The sequence below is a fragment of the Megascapheus bottae genome, chromosome 21 (assembly GCF_031878675.1).
Source record: "Megascapheus bottae isolate mThoBot1 chromosome 21, mThoBot2.hap1, whole genome shotgun sequence".
Taxonomy (NCBI): domain Eukaryota; kingdom Metazoa; phylum Chordata; class Mammalia; order Rodentia; family Geomyidae; genus Megascapheus; species Megascapheus bottae.
Genome location: NC_143529.1, coordinates 2,919,859 through 2,937,323, shown reverse-complemented (window position 1 = coordinate 2,937,323; position 17,465 = coordinate 2,919,859). Strand labels below are relative to the sequence as shown.

General features: G+C 38.2%; 1 protein-coding gene across 4 annotated transcripts in view; it reads right to left on the bottom strand.

Moving 5' to 3' along the window:
* The window catches only part of Mfsd6 (major facilitator superfamily domain containing 6), a 54,743-nt gene that overhangs the window by 30,498 nt on the left and 6,780 nt on the right, over positions 1-17,465 (bottom strand). For all 4 annotated transcript variants that reach the window (XM_090354486.1, XM_090354487.1, XM_090354488.1 and 1 more), the window contains exon 2: positions 4,327-5,929. In XM_090354486.1, coding sequence (XP_090210612.1) covers positions 4,327-5,882 — 1,556 coding nt within the window. In that variant the 5' untranslated portion in view covers positions 5,883-5,929. The remainder of the gene's footprint in view (positions 1-4,326; positions 5,930-17,465) is intronic.

Genomic DNA, 17,465 nt, shown 5'->3' with positions numbered 1-17,465 from the left:
ATAAAGGGAAAGCTACAGAGAATTTCAGAAGGCTCCCAGAGTGTCCAGCTAAGTATAAATTAGCAGTTTTTATAAGGAAATGACTGGAACCGCCTGGAGGAAGTACAGGAACAATCTCAACTCACACCCATGTGGCCTAAACTAGAGAGAAATAAAAATGACCACCCCTTCCCTTGTCTCTCTTTTGCCCCTTCTTCTCATTAGAACAGCGATTCTCAACATTGCTTGCAGCACATTGGAACAAATGTGTAGATTTTGAAAAGCACAAATGCTTAGACAGCTGAATGTCATTGGTATGAGTGGTCTGGGCATACATGGAGCTTTAAAAGCCCTCTTGATGGGTCTGTTCATTTAGAACCAATACTTTAGCTGGACCATGCAGAAGACAGAATTTTGGATCATGTGAAGTTTGTTTGGTAGAAATCAGCATTCTTCAAGACAGAACAAGAGTTTGACAGCTAGCAGTTTCACAATTTATAGATGGCATGATGGGGTGAATAGAAACAAGGCAACGTGTGAGAGGCACAGCAGCCCCCCCCCCACCACACGCACACACACACACACACACACACACACACACACACACACACACACACACACCAATCTTTCTGTGGCCAAGTCAAACTGGTCACCCCAGCTGGCTGTCAAGTTTCTCTCTCCCTAATGCTCACTGATGTTCCTTCTAAGAGCATACATACCATACACCCTTCGTGGGCTACTTCCAATGTGCTCTCAGCTGAACTGCAACTCAGTATCTTGCAGAATCACCACAATAAAGCTTGGCATTCCTCTTGCTATCTGTATCCATCTATTTCCATTTTCCAGAATTCACTGGCTGACCTACTTGATGGATGCTTATCTACTATGAAGTAGTATTGCAAAACTAGCAACATTCCCTCTTGATAACAGCTGCATGGCAAAACTACCTAAGTATAAGAATTTCAAGATAGAATGTTGAATTGACTAGATTTCCACATGCCTCTGAAAACAGAAATCCATTTAAATCAAATAACATAGGTGTTAGCCTGATCTTGACTAATAATGACTTATAAGTTACAATTTGTTTATTGCAGTTTATTTCGCTCACAACTCTGTTCATGGTTGTTAAACTATTCAGCCAGGCAAACAGACCCTTAAGATACATTTATATCCCTAATCATCTTCATACGAATAGGCCTGGAAATAGACTTGTAAAGTCCAAAGTCTTATACTTTCAAATAAAAAGACATTGATTTTTTTTCAGGGTAAATATTCAGCATTATTTTATTTGCCCAAGAGAGTAACTCCAGAGATGAAAGTCCAAGGTCAGAATAAGAAATCTGAGTGTGTGTCTGTTTTGACTCTTGAAAAACGGAGCCTAACTCATAGAACTGTTAAAATACCAAGCAATTCAAAACAAGACAAGCTATTTTTAAAAACTGTTTTTCTGGTGCAAATTTTTTTCTCCATTATAAACTCATGAAGAATTTGTGAAAATGCACTTCTAACTACATCAGGGTATTTACAGTTTTTATGGAAGTGTTCAGTCTCATTAGGATAGAAAATAGTGAAAAATGTACAGGGATACATACAAGCTACAGCTAGACTTTCTTGGTGATCCCACAAGAAAGATATAACATTAAGACACTCTTCACAAAGATAATGTGTTCTTTTTTTTCTCTTTTTGGCTGTTTTTTTTGTAATAGTGGGTTCTGAAATCTGGGTCCAGTGCTTGCCTGGAAGTCACTCTATCTATTTGAGTCATACCTTCAAACCTTCAATATTCCTTTTTCTTTTCTTTTTTTTCTGCCAGTCCTGAGTCTTGATCTCTGGGCCTGGGCCCTTTCCTAAGCTCGTTTTTTCTCAAGGCTTGCACTCTATCACTTGAGCCAAAGCTCCACTTCCAGTTTTTTCTGTGATTGATTGGAACTGAGTCTCACACTTTCCTGCCTGAGCTAGCTTCCAAACTCAATTCTCAAATCTCAGCCTCCTGAGGAGCTAGGATTACAGGCATGAGCCACTGGCACTTGGCCCCTTCAACCTTTTCATGTGTAAGTTACATATTGAAAATCCACAAATCAACAATCACCACCCATCTGAGTTCCCACAATTGTCACTGAAAGAAAAATATCCATCCTGCCTGAGTACAATGTGGGCTACTGTTACATTAGGTATCAGGATGCTTTAACACTATTTTAAATAATGAGTACCTTTTCATTGACAGAATTAAAAATGCAAAACAGGTGAAGGGACACATACTGATGGAACCCCAACAGGCTCTCTAGAGAAACCATGTGACCATAGAAACCACTTTCTTCTATCACATTGTTAAATAAGAAAAGGGAGGTGCTCTTGTGGTGCATAAAAGCAGAACCTCAAGGTTACAGGAACTGCAAATGTTTAAGAAAGTAGTAACTAATATTTCTCAGGAAAGGAAAACACAAATATAAGCTCAAATCTTTACCCAAAGTAGTTACCTATTAGGATGTTATCATGGATGCAATCTCCAGAGAAAAAGACAACGGCAGAAAGGAACTGTCTCTTTTTAGCTCATGTGAAGAACTTAACACTAGCCCCGAAAACAGAGCCTATATGTAAATTCTGTTCAGAGCCACTGTTCAACTGATGGTACATTACATAGTACTGTCCAGGAGTTCCAATCACTGGTAGAACCTAACTAGGTATCATCTTTAGGAATAAAGCATGGATTTTGAAAATTCTATTCATGTAAGAGCCACAAATATGCTGGCTGCAGCATATCTACACAGTGCAGAGAACATAAACATTACCGGCCTGAAGTTAAAGGACATTCTGGATGATTCATGTTGCAGGTACTTTTGCAGAATGGTGCCACTGGCTGTGCCTCAGGGACTCTGTGAGTCTGGGAACCATCCTCATAGTGCCTGACTTTGTTTAATGACAACAAAGGAGTCAAAGATTTGAAGGAGGAAAAAAAAAAAAGAACAGGATACAGTCTCCCAAAGCAAAACCAAACCAAACAAGGAAAAATATTCACAGTTGTTTAGAGGAAAGGCATAACTCTTGGTTGAAATGTTAAATTAGAAAATAGTTTCCTTGATTATAGAGGAAATGAAAGATTAAGATCAATATTTTCCAGATTTCATCATTGTCTATTTCTTCTTTTTACTATCTTGCAGAAACAGTAAATTTATAGATTATCATGCACAACAGCTTTTTGGCTACGGCAACTTGAAATCTTGGAGACACACATGTTATACTTTAAGTACAGCTGGCTTCATATTTCTAATCAAAATATAAGTGAGCAAAACTTTTTTTAAAAACCAACCTTCTAAAGAGCAAGGACCTCTTCAATCAGGCAATAAGCAAACAGTAGTAGTGAGAAATCCTACACAACAAAGAAACAGTAGGAGCTACAACCCATAAAAAGATAACATTTTGGGCTGGGTGTGTAGCCTAGTGGTAGACTGCTTGCCTAGCATGCATGAAACCCTGGGTTGAATTCCTCAGTATCATATGTACAGAAAAAGCTGGAAGTGGTAGAAAACTAGCTCAAGGACAATGCCCAGGCCCTGAGTTCAAGCCCCAGGATGGACAAAAAAAAAAGATAATGTTTATTTGCAACAGTAAGGCTTTTTCTTTTTTTTTCTTTTTTATTAAAGATAAAACACTAAAAGGCAAACAAGGAAAATTTTAGGAAAAAGGAAGATTCTTAAATAGCCCATGGCTTCTTGACAGATGTAAATATAGATGAACATAACCACTAGAATTAAAGTTATGCAAGTTTTCCTCCACGTAATAGCATGGAGTATTAAATGCAAGGTTTGTCATTTTTTGGCAAGGATAGAACCTAGAGCCATGTGCATATGCTTACTGCTTTACCATTAAACTACATTCCTAGCCCCTGGTCATCTCTATATTTCATTTATCCAAGCTGTACATTATTCAATTTCTGAGAATAAATGAAGGCTAGGAAACCATAATTTATTTTCCTCATCAACCCCTCCTTCATAAGTGCCTGAGACAGGTGACTCTTTCAGGTTCACAGAATAAATAATACAGCTTACAGCTCATTAGGCTGATAATCCATATCTAAAACTGTTTATTGGCAGACTCTTAGCACATAACTTGTAGATCTTTCCTGAGGAGTGGGAGAGAGAAGTAAGCCATTTTTGCTGTTGTTTGTCTGTCTTTAATCCAGTCTAAGTCATGCTTTTCATCTGTTTCTATTTTGAGGACAAAGAACAACAGAAAGCCACATTCTCACTCTAAACCGAATCCTAAAACATATGACAATATGCTAAACCATACAAGGAGCTAGAGCCCATAAAAAGATCAAGTTCATTTGCCATATTAAGCATTTCTTACCTGATGTGGCCAATCAATTCAATCAGCTTGTGACTGAAAAAATAAGCTGTCAGCTCAGACACATGACTCAGAACTGAACACACACCAAACAGGGTTGTCGTTCCATTCAGATCTTCCAAATGCCAGTAGAGAAAGGTGAACACGAAGCCATATCCAAAACCCATAAACCAAGCCACAAACAACACTGAGCCATACTGCACACTGCAGAGCAGTTTGATCAAGTCCCAAAAGTTGAAGGCCTGGGAGTGGCTGGTGGTGGTGGGTGTTTCCTCAGAGGATTCTGTGGAGTTGTTCCTTTCTACCTGAGAGATCTCTACCTCTTTCCCTTTACTCTCATTGTTTATAAAGTGGTTGTAGCGGAACCGGAACTGAGTAGCAACAATCAAGGCCATGGTCATGAGAACTCCAAAGACAATGAAGACAATCTGGTAGTTCCGGTACTCAGGGGGCTTACACCCCTTTCCATCAATGAGCACTTCTATGTGGGTGTAGTCAATTCCAATACCCACGGATAGCATCGCCAGGCCCCAGCCCAGAGAACCCCACATGCGCTGCAATCCATAGCGATCTCTGTGCTTTCCCAGATACTGGAGTGTCACTGTGTCCACAATCGTTACAGAAGAGGCACTGAAAAATTCTCCTATAATAACGACTACCAGAATCACCAAGAATATTGCTTCAACTTCCTGTTGATCATAGACAAGAGTGAGTTGGTCCAATGGTAAAGATTTGGTGGTGGTGACAATAGCAGTGGTTGTCTCCCTGGTGACATTTCCTGTGGGTACAGGGCTAACTGTGCTTGCATTCAAGATCAGGTCTATGACATGGCCAGTAACACCCTCTGTTTGGGGCTGCAGAGTGGGCTCACTGGTCTTGGACAAAGCTGTTGTATAGCCATCAGTATCCATGCTCTCAGGCTCTGTTTCGAATGTGGACCCGTTGGAAGAAGGCAGGTTTCTTTTCTCACGGATTTTTGGTGACACGGTAAGGAAAGCGACCGCAGAAGAATTCATTGGCAGGATGGTTACCGGATGACTTGTGTTGGTGGGGCGAGCTGTTGGGGGAATCTTTGGTACACATCTCAAGGTAGCAGGTTTGACAAATCCAATACCCAGGTTGAACAAAACCCAGCACAAAAGTGAAAAGAGGAGGACAATTTTGCCTTTTCTGAAGCGATCTGCAACAACACCCCAAAAGGGAGCACTACAGAATTCAATGAAATACCGAATACCTACAAGTAGTCCACTCTGGCTTGGTGACATTCCGAGCTGCTTATAATACACAGGCAAAAGTGGGTAAAGAGAGCCATAGGCAGAGTAAAAGAAGAAATAAAAAACCTTGGAAATGAGGAGATCATTGTTTATTTTAACGCAATGTTTTTCTATCCAGTCTATTTCCTCCTCAGGGATAGCAGATGTTTCTGTGGAGGAGGGCGTTTCATTTGAGGGTGGATCTGGGTCCCTGGAAATACCATTGAAAGGATCTGCAAGCACATATTTTCTTTTCTGCTCCTCTTCATCGTCAGTTAAAATAGCAACTTTATCATCTGCCGCCATGGCTTACCATCAGAAACTTAATTACCTTCAAACTCCAGATGGGTGATCTGGAACATAAAATGCAAAAGGTGCTTGAGTAATGAAAATCATCATATGCAAACAGAACTCACCAATCTTCAAGCTACACCAACAATAATAATGGGGAGAATTTTCATCATCAACTATTCACTCCTAGTAAAGGAAAAAAGCTTAAAAATTAAATACTTTTTGCGGCTAATGGCTCATTACATCATACAGTGGCAGATTTATAGATGCTCAAGTTCACCCTAAATGTTTTGATTGATTCCCAGAGGATATCTACAAGTGTTAGAGATTACAATGAGAATAAAAGCTACTTCTAGATTCTTGATTTTACTTCTCAAACCAACTCAATGCATTGAGAAGCTTAAAATTATTCAGAAATTAAAAGTAGCCAAAACTACTCAGAAGAAAACAGAAATAAACACTTAACCACAACTCCCAATTATAACAAGAAAGACAACAAACTGGACTTTCATGATGTGAGTTAGTTACTAGAAACATGACAAGACATTCTGGTAAGAAAGTCTTCTCATTGTGTGTACATATTAACCATATTTTTTTTTTTTTGCCAGTCCTGGGCTTGAGCTCAGGCCTGAGCACTGTCCTTGGACTTTCTCAAGGCTAGAGCTCTACCACTTGAGCCTCAGCACCACTTCCGGCTTTTTTGTATGTGTGTGGTACCGAGGAATCAAACCCGGGTCTTCATGCATGCTAGGCAAGCACTTTAACCACTAGGCCAAACTCCCGGCCTTAACCATATCTTTTAATGGTACTTTAGATATGATTTCACAGATTATGTATGTGAGAAAAAGCAGGAGATAACATTTACTGCAAGTGTAGTTCAGTGAAACAGTGATTACTTATCATGTGCAAGGTCCTGGTTTGATAAGAGGATTGGAAAAAGGGAGGGAGGGAGGGAGAAAACAAGTAAATTCCATCTCTTAGTGTTTTCCAAACATTCATTGAGCACTTAATCTATATCAGGGAATGAATCTTTACATGTATTAATTTATATTCATCACCTTGTGGCTACCACCTTGTCCCTTTTATAGAGGAGAATTGTGGCATCTTTAAGTGTAAGTGGTAGAACCAATATTTGAGCCCTGAGCCAATGCTCTAAACCAAATGGCCAAATACCACATTTTAGATAATAGTGCTAACAGCCCTTTTTTAGAGATGAAGATTTTCATATGAAAGATTAGCATTATATGTTGCCTCACTATAAAAGACTCTCCCTGAAGCTTTATAATTTTTTCATTTTCTTGCAATACTAAGGTTTGAAAGTGGAGCCTCACACTTGCAAGGCAGGCACTCTCCGGATGAGCCATGCCTCTAGTACTTTTTGCTGCTGGTAATTTTTAAGATAGGGACTGTTTTCTTTCAGCGGTGCATACCTGGATCTGGAAGCTAATTTGTCTGCTTTAACTAGGATGATGGAGCATGACTAGCTACTGGTTGAGAAGGGGTCTTGTGAACTTTTTGCCTGAGTTGACCTCAAACCATAATGTTCCCAATCTCAGCCTCAAAATAGGAAGAATCATGCGGGTGCTCCCTGGGCCCAGTTTATTACTCTTTCATCATATCTAGCTACCAAACGCAGCAGCTCCAATTTCACGGTGTTGCTAAAAAGAACAAGTAATTCCTCTTGGAGATTATTTCCTACATCAGCTTAATTCCTGAGCTCAACACTGAAAGACATGTTGGTTGTGCCTGAAATGTATAATGTTAGTTGGGTGAACAGGACACATTACAGATATCTAACTTAGTTCTTTCCCTAAATCAACTGACATGACAACTTGTATATCCACTTTTATAGACATAATCGAAGATAGGAAGAATTAAACTGCAATAATAGCCACAATGAATTATGGTCATTTTACATATGTAAATTTTCAAAAAGTTAATTTCTTCATGTTCTCTGTCTTGGCATGTGCTGTCACACCAAAAAACAGTAAGATATGGGACTATAGGAACTGGGTTGTCTGACATGGATGAAAGCACAGGAAAACAGGGCTGGCAACAGATGCCAGGGTAACAGCTGTGAACTAGGCACAAAGGGTAACCAATCTAGCAGGTCTAAAAGGCTCCAATGGAAATTGCCAGCTAACTGACAGCCTCACAATATCAATGTATCTGAACAGGTCCTATGAGGAAATGTAGGCAACCTGTATAGGGCTCAGAGATGACAGAGAAATTTAAATAAACAGAACAGGACAAGAAAAAGTTTCACAGGAAAAGAAAATAACCATTCATACTAGTGTAAATAATGACAACTGAACTCCCCCAGCTGCCACCCAACTACTCTGTGAAGAAAGCGTGATGGAGGAGACTGGACAGGCATACACAGCAAGCAGCAAGGAAGTGAGTTAACTCTGAATTGTATGTAATGGAAAGATAATGAATTAAGTCAGAAAATGAAAATATCAAACCAACCAATGAGAGAGGAAGGCACAGAAGTCTGAGTGTTTCCTGTTGCCGCTATTTGTTTTTTTAAACACACCTCGTAAACTGGTTTATTTTTTCAAACACTGCACATAAATAACTGTTTTTGAGAATAAAAATCAATTTAACTTCTGAAAGCTAGGAGAAAACTGACCATACGTTTTCAGCAAAAAGAGGTGGAAGACGTCCAGGGAAAGAGATTTCACCAGACTTTTAAAAAAGCAGCGTTCACATGTATGGAAATGTGGCACCATTAAGACAATGTGGCACCATTAAGACATGTAATCCTTGTGTTGTTATGAAACAGTTAAAACGCTAACTTGAACTTTTTTTTTTTTTGTCAGTTGTGGGGCTTGAACTGTGGGTCTGGGCATTGTCCCTGAGCTCTTCAGCTCAAAGCTATCACCCTATCTGCCTTATCTGTTGAGCCACAGCTCAAGGGTGGTTAAATGGAGATAAGAGTCTCACAGACTTTGGTGCCTGAGGCTGGCTTTGAACTGCAATCCTCAGATCTCAGCCTCCTGAGTAGCTAGAATTACAGACGTGAGCCACCTCGCCCGGCTCTAACTTGCTCTTAAAAAGAAAAAAAAAGAAAGCTATGTGCAGTCAGATGTGCTGTAGCTTTGCAAGTGACAGTAATTTAAAGCAGCTACTGGTATATTTCCATCATTTACTAAAATTTTATTTTGGAATTGCAGAGTATCTGACTGCATGAATTCTAACTGGGGCTATATTAGAGCCTTTAATTAATTAATTAATTAATTAATTATCTTCAATAAATCAACTCCTGAGACTTTATCAAGCAGGTTAGAGGGGAATAAAAGTTTTCCTGAGAAAAATTTCATGAACCGTCCAAGTTACATTGGAGAACTGATGCCTGAATGCTAATCTAAAAATGTAAAATCTCTCGTTATGGTGACTGAAACCTTTGCGTGTATCTTTCTCCCAAATCATACTTCCCTCTCCAGTGTATTCAAAATATTTCTGGTTGTAAGATTGTAAACGGTTTCTCCTATTACTTAAGTTCTGATATTAAGGATTTCTCAAAGTACTGACAAAGTGAGGGGGGGAAAGTATCATCAACAAAATCCAAATAGCTGAGGAAATGTCCTAACTACACGATTTCAGTTCTGTTTGTATAAATTTACATGAACTTCAAATCTAAAAAATTTTTAAAAATGTGAATGCAGGACACTGATTTTTATCCTTGTTGCTGTTGTTGTTCTTGTTGTTGCCAGTCCTGCAGCTTATACTCAGTGCATGGGCACTGTCCTTGGGCTTTGTCAAGGCTAGTGCTCCCCACCTGAGCCACAGCACCACTTCTGGCTTTTTCTGGCTTTTCTGGCCTTTTTCTGTGTACGTGGTACCGAGGAATTAAACTCAGAGTTTTGTGCATGCTAGGCGAGCACTCTTTCACTAGACCAAACTCCCGGCCCTGAGGACATTAATTTTTAGATATCCTTATGTCAGATTTTAGATTTTATGTTAGATTTAGATTTTAATGAAGATGAGGCAACACTCGGAGAAATTATAACAGCTATGAAGTGAAAGCATAACTGAAGTCATCTCTGTAATCACAGGACTGAGGAGCAAAGAAATAAATCAGAAATACATTAAAAATTTTAATAAACTTAAGCATGGCCCAAAGTTGTGATCTCTGTCTATACTAGACTACATTTAACTTACTGCAAGTGGAGAGAGAATGTACGAATTGGTAATAATATAGGCTGAAGTACATATTTAGCATTTCCGAAATGAGGGGAAATTTTATGAAGTTGATATGAACTGAATATTTGTGCTCCCCAAAATGTTTGACTTAAAACTCTAACTCTCAGTATGACTATATATACATGCATATTTTGGGCTTAGAAGGGGTCCTAGGGGTGAGATCATCTTCCTAGAGTAGCTCCATAACAGGAATACAGAAAGGTCTTTTTCCAGAAAAAGTCGTTAAGGATACAGCAAAAGAACAGCTGTTTGCATCCTAGGAAGAAGGCCTTTATCAAGAACCAAATCTATTGACACCTTAAGACTTTACAGTCCCTAGAATTGTGACAAATAAACTGCTGTTTACCTCCACATCAGGTATTTTGTTGTACCAATTTGATCAGATTAAGACAGTGATCAACAAACACACATCTATTTAATGAATCTTAAAATTCTTTTTTAAAAGAAAAGGAGAGAAGAGAAAGAAGAAACTAAAAGAAGAGTAGGGGTGCATATGGCACGGTATGCACCTGTAATTGAAACTACTAACCAGGCATGGTGGTGTGGGCCTGTGACCTCAGCTGCATGGTAGGCATAGATAGAAGGATTGTGGTCTGAGAAAAAAAAAAACCAAAACATGATATCTTACTTAAAAAATAAAAGGGGGATGTGGGCATGGCTCAAATGAAGACTGTCTGGCTCTGAGTTTAAACTCTGACATTGCAAAACAAACAAACAAAAAGAATGAGGAAACATTTCAAATTATACACAGAAATTTATAAACTTCAAGAAATCTCTCTCGCAGGTTTGCATCAGTCCTAATTGGGTAAGAAGGGTATATGCTTAGTTTTTAGAAAGCCAGAAGAGTTTTCTCACCTAACACACTATAATTATAGTAATCAACATCACTATGGTGTAAATATAACACAGCATTAAAAGGTATCCTACTAGTACCTGCACTGAGTCATTCAAATGGCAGCTATTTCTGAATTATTGAGGAGAGGCAATGAAATCATTCTTGCTAAAATTGATGGCTGTCTTCATTAAGTGTCTAAATTCACATGCTGCAAACACGTTGTCTCTAACTATACGAGTATAGAAGTAGAATAAAGATCTCAGGAAAAGGGCATCATGTAAAAATAATATGTATTATTTAGGATAGTGATTGTCAAGGTCAGATTAACAAAGACAACAAGAATGTGTGCTATGGATATAGCAGTGACATCTTTATACAAGGCAGGGAGGAAATCCTGAGTAAGGTGGCAGTGACTGTCTTCCTTGTTGCCATTGTAATTCAATGTTTCTTGGAGACGGGGTTAGAGCTGTGATTCAGGAAAATCTACTTGAATCCTGGGAGCTAGCTTTACCTTGTCAGCTATTACTGGCCATTCTTTGAATCTTAAAATCCCAAAAGATCGTTTTTTTAATTTTATTTTATTGTTGGGGTGATGTACAGAGGGGTTTTTACATTCATCAGGTAGTGGGTACATTACTTTTTGAACATTGTTACTCCTTCCTATGTTTCTCCCACTTTCCCTCCTCCAGCCCCCACCCCCAAAAAACATCATTCTTGCTACTACTGGAAGGTGTATCAGTGTAGACAAAAGGAAATAACCACAAACAAGCCTGAATTCTACTGCTCACATGCCACTCTCTTGAACTTTTGGTTTATGCCCCTAGCATTTTCTAACATCAGAATTGTTTTAGCATTTGCTAGACATTTAGCTGGGATTAAACTGGTTTTGTAAGTCAGACAAGGCATTAGGTGAACATAAACAAATGACTACTTTGGAATTATCTTCTTCCTTCCAGCATATTTTTACATGCTCTTTTATGGCTGAGACAAAGTGCCAAGAGGCCAGGCTGGTCCTTGTCCTGCCAGTCTAGTTTCCAGCCCAAACCCTCAAAGCAATTAGTGCTGTCCCCAGGTCTCCCAAGAGCTCCCCCCACAGCATTCCACCAGGATTTAGCCTTCTCCCAGAAACCAGGGTTGCCACCCTTGCCATTCCACTTTATAGGCCAGGAACTAAAGAACAGAGAAGGCAAGTAACAAGCCCAAGGTCCCCTGGAGAATAAATAGAAGAGCTAAGATTCAGATCCAGGCTGCCTGAGCCCATATCAGGTCATGCCTCTAAATGTACTGCACTCTATGTGTACCATATTAGATATCAATGCTAAATATTTGGTCTTACATGTCAACACTGGCTTTATAGCAGACAAGATGAGTCTACCACATATACAAACAGTGAGTTAAATCACAAGTTAAAAGAATATACACAAGTCCTACAACACTATCTAACTTATTAATAACAAAACTACTCTTACAGACATAAAAGCAGCAACTTGATTGATTTTTACAATAATGTCTCTTGATGAAGTACAGAAGCTGTACACTTTAATGTCTGTTTTCAAGCCAGAATATTGATATAGCTTCAGAGAGCTTACAGCATGGGACAGGAATTGGCATGAGAATAAGGGATTTAAATGGAACCTTGAAAGATGGATAGGGTTTGCCTCAGGGAAAGATGAGTGGGAAAACACTTCTAGGATGGGGAATGGGAGGCATAGTGTCTTCTTAAAAGATTGATACCATGCAGTGTGGGGCATGAAAAGTAACCAGGCAGCAATGGATAACAGAGGACCTGGACTATCAAGTTGAAGAATGATGTCACACAAGTACAATGGTAGAGGCAAAAAATGAAAAGGAAAAAAATAAAGACATTGTATTTTAGCCCCAACTATGAGATCGGGTATCATGTGATGTCCATCTACTGTTTGATGACCCATAGTCCACATTGTTCACAGTTTCTGCTCTCAGTCCCAGTAGTGAGAGCACTGTAGGGGTGAATGAAACTGTGCCAAACATTAAAACAAGAGCAAGCAGGGTGATGTGGAAGTCCCAGGGTGAGGCCTTAAGAGAGCCTTCAAGGCTGTAGAAGCAACTGGAGGAGGAGCAGGTTAACCAGATTCAGAGGGCCTGTACAGATACTGAAGGGTTGCTGTTGAGCAAACAAGAGAATAGCAGAGATTAGAATCCCACTGACATGCTTTTAGGCTCTAAAAAGGCTAATAACCTCTCAAAGTCTTGGTGTTCTCATTGACAAATTGGGACTGTCCCAACACTTTCAGTTAGGGTAGCTTTGGGAGTGAAATACATTCTGTACTTGGAACTCTTAACATAGTGCCTGCAATGTAAAGGAACTCATTTGTTTTGAGAGCAACCAGGAGGCCCTCATGCAAATGAAGTGAGGAAGAGTAGATGGCCATATTTACATGTTACAAACCTCATCACAGCTGCAGCCAGGAAAACAAATGGTATGGTTTTTTCTGCTGCAATCCCTACCAACAATATCCTAACATTTCAACTTCGACTGGAGTTAAAAGAAAGATTGGCAGTTAGAAGAAAGAAACAAAAAAGCTGTGACAATATTCTTTTCAGAAACAATGTTGTTTTGTGAGCTGCATCTAAGGCAACCTTTTATAACACCTGGAATAGATTAAATGTTGTCCTCCCTTCTTGCTCTGTTTAGTGGTGGCTGCAGTGACAGCTGTAGTTGTATTCCAGGTAATATGACCTAGGCAGTTATGCCAAAAGTATTCTTTCCAAGTGATGGCCCTTGAATTGTCTGACACCATCCAGAACTAGGCTGGCATTTTCCCCATTGTTGCCCATGGATCTGTGTCCATGCTGGTTCCCTAGTCCACAACCTAGCCTTGCTTACCTAAGGGGAAGCAGAGGCACCATTACTGGGACACATATTGTTGCATTATGGACTAGAGTGAAAAATTTGTATCTCTAGGCAGAAAACACTAGGCATTTAAAATATATTCTCAGTAAATTGTATTTATGTTTGTAACATCACAAATCTGAAAGAAGCTAAAATCTTCTTAATGTTTCCCATCCATCTGCCAAGAGAGTAAAAAAAAAAAACTAATTTGATCTTTTTGATCTTCCAAAGTAAGGAGGGCTGCTTTTAATTATGAAGATGGCTTCACTAATAAAAAGCCAAGTAGAATTTTGTTTTTACTTTGTGGAAAGAAACAATTAAATCTTAAAGGAATTAGAATCTAGGTCCTTTAGACTTTATCAGTCATCGTGAGAGTGGATGCCTACTTGTTTTAGGCTTCTGATTCATTACTGTACAAATGAAGTATAATGTATAATATAAATCTGAAGCAGACTCCAGAACTTAATTCTCTTCTACTTTTCAAGTAAACTTCCTTTTAACACAAACCCCGCAGGAGGAACAAATAGCAAGTAACAGTTTATGCTATAGCAGGAAAAAAAAAAAAGGTATTTTAGAAAACATTTGTATCTTTTGAGTTTCTCAAGAAGAAAAAACTCCAATAGATGTGAATAGGAAGTGCAATTAGTTGAACTGCTATCAATACTGTGCATATTTCTCTGTGAAGAAGGAATACAACACAGGCATTTACTGGGATCAGCAGAAGTTTATGTGAAAGTGGAAGCTTTCCTAAACAGAGACTCACATCAACGTGGGACAAGGAAGTGTTTCATTTAAGAGAAGTAAGCAAGTGAACAGGCAGGGTTGGCAAATACATTGTATTTGATTGCTTAAGCTTAATAATTATTTCTCTACTGAAAAATATTATCAATAGAAGAAGTAGTCAGAAAAACAAATATTACAAAATTCACCATTGGAAGTTTCTTTTTTTCTTCGTTTTCCCCCCAGTCTTGGGCTTGGCCTCGGACTTTCTCAAGACCAGAGCTCTATCACTTGAGACTCAGCACCTCTACTGGCTTTTTTCTATGTATGTTGTACCCAGGAATCAAACCCAGGTCTTCATGCATGCTAGGCAAGCACTCTACCACTAGGCCAAACTCCTGGCCCCTGAAAATAGTTACTTAGTGTAAACTCTATCCCCCTTTCCCTGGATTCCAAACTCCAGGCAGCAACAGTTTCTTTTACTTTTCAATCTGGGATGGTAGCAAGACATCTCACCAAGAAATCTCCACCCAGAGCCACTAGAATCTCCATGGTTCTAATCTTTAAGAACCATGGGTTAATTTCCAGAGCTTTCTAAAAGTCTAACTAGATCACACATTTGTGCTCAACTTGTTTTCAAATATATAAGCATGTTTTCACCATACTTCTCCAATAAAGATGAATTCATCTGTGTCCTCATGTGCTTTCTCAGACAGGAAACCCTAGGGGAGCCACAGTGATCATGGAGCTTAGGACTGCCTTCCAGCATAGTCTCCAAACTTTGCCTTATAGGTAGCAGGATGGATAAAAGGTTAGGGAACCACAACTAAAGCTATCCAATTACTTTTTATTCCTTTCTGAATACAAATTTCTTTCATTAACATAAACTAATATGGAAGATCTTAGATTTCTTATCTTTTCAAAGTACAAAAATAGACATTTTCTTTTTCTTTTTTGCCTGTACTAGGTTTTGAATTTACGGCACCCTTGCACTGCTAAACAGGGACTCTATCACCTGAGCCATGCCTCCAGGCCTCAACAAAGGAATTTTTTTATATATTTTTATTGTAATTAATAAAGGGTTACATGATATTTGCCATATAGAAGGTGCATTAATTCACATACATTGATACCCTTTCACATGTCTTGGTACAAAGGAATTTTTGAAGGTTGCATTTGAAAGCAATATTCATTTAAAGTGCTAGAGCAAGATTTTCCCAATAATTTACATTTTGTAATACACATGAGACAATTTATATAGAACATATACCAATTTTTCAAGAACGATAAATTATGATTCAATTTGAATGGCACAAGATGTTGGTTCTCAATCCCCTTGTGTGATTTCTTTCTTTATCTAAAAGTAAATAATGTTTTCCAAATAACTTCAGAAATGGGTGGGCTGAGTTTGGTAATTATAAATATGAGGTCAAAAATACAAAATACTGGAACTCTAAAAAGTCAGACAGTGGAAAATAGGAGTTATAATAAACAATAAGAATATAACACCAGGTATTACTATGCCATCAATTTACAGTACTACCTTAAATATTATATTAACAAGTCTTTAATAAATGCTCAATAAAAGACTTATATTATTATTTGGTTATTGTAATAATACTAGACACTAAGAGGATTAAAGAAAATACAATCTAGCCACATGGCAAGAAATTTATAGGTGCTTACTTCTAAGAATTTTTTTATGACTTTACAACTGAAGCTAGAATACATACCTCAAGGTTTAAAATATGTTTTCCTACACACATAGACCTATCACTGATGACATTTTTACTTATATCTCTTCAATGTACTGCAGGCTAAAAATAATCTATATACTTAGCACATCCTAGCATATGAAATTTAAAATTATTTAATTTTGTTTCCTTTTTTTTTTTTTTTTGCCAGTCCTGGGCTTGAGCTCAGGGCCTGAGCACTGTCCTTGGACTTTCTCAAAGCTAGAGCTCTACCACTTGAGCCTCAGCACCACTTCCGGCTTTTTTCTATGTATGTGGTACTGAGGAATTAAACCCGGGTCTTCGTGCATGCTAGGCAAGCACTTTAACCACTAGGCCAAACTCCCGGCCCCTTAATTTTGTTTCTTGTGCTTAGAGTTCTGATATGGTAACATTTGTTATATGCTATCAATTCTTATAATTTCCCTCAGAAAAAAAGTTTATGATTGATCCTATTAAAAATACTTTGAGATACATACCATTCTAATATTTTTTCCAATTAAAATATTTAATCGTGATGAGGCTGAAGACTGAGAGACACACTTCATAAAAACCAAAACTGAAACAATGTAAGCACTGAATAACAGGGGCAGTTAAATAAGTCAGGGTGCTTGAATCTTACGTCCTTATATGACAGGAAAATAGATCATAAATGTAGGGGAAATTTTACCACACCCAAGAGAAACAGGGCATCATTCTCTTTACATGCAGGAAGAGTTGCTATCTTTAATCTATAAATTTCATTTTTTATTAAAGAATTTATTGGCATTGGTTTTTGCATCATATTTCAAATGTCATGTTTAACAAACAAGTATTCAAGAAGGGAATGTCTATATACAATCACTGGCACATAGATTTTAGAACATAATTAAAATTAAGCTGAGGGTTTGTATGTCATTAATATATGTAATATGAAACCTATTTTAGAAAAGGACAAAGAAAATGTTACTAGATGCTGTATCTACGTAGTACAATTGGGGCTGACTTTAAATATTCTTATAATAAGCTAAACGTTTCCTCAATGAGCATGTGACACTTTTACAGTTATAAGCCACTATATGCAATGTCAGCCTATATTCTTAAAAGTCATTGATAATGCGCATGTCTCTACTGTATAGCTTATCTTACTTTTAAAGTGGCAAAGAAAGAATATATGATTTCAATGCAAAACATTTCAGTGGTCATTGTGGCACCTATGATGTTGGAGTTTCTGGGAAATCAGAGTTGTCAAA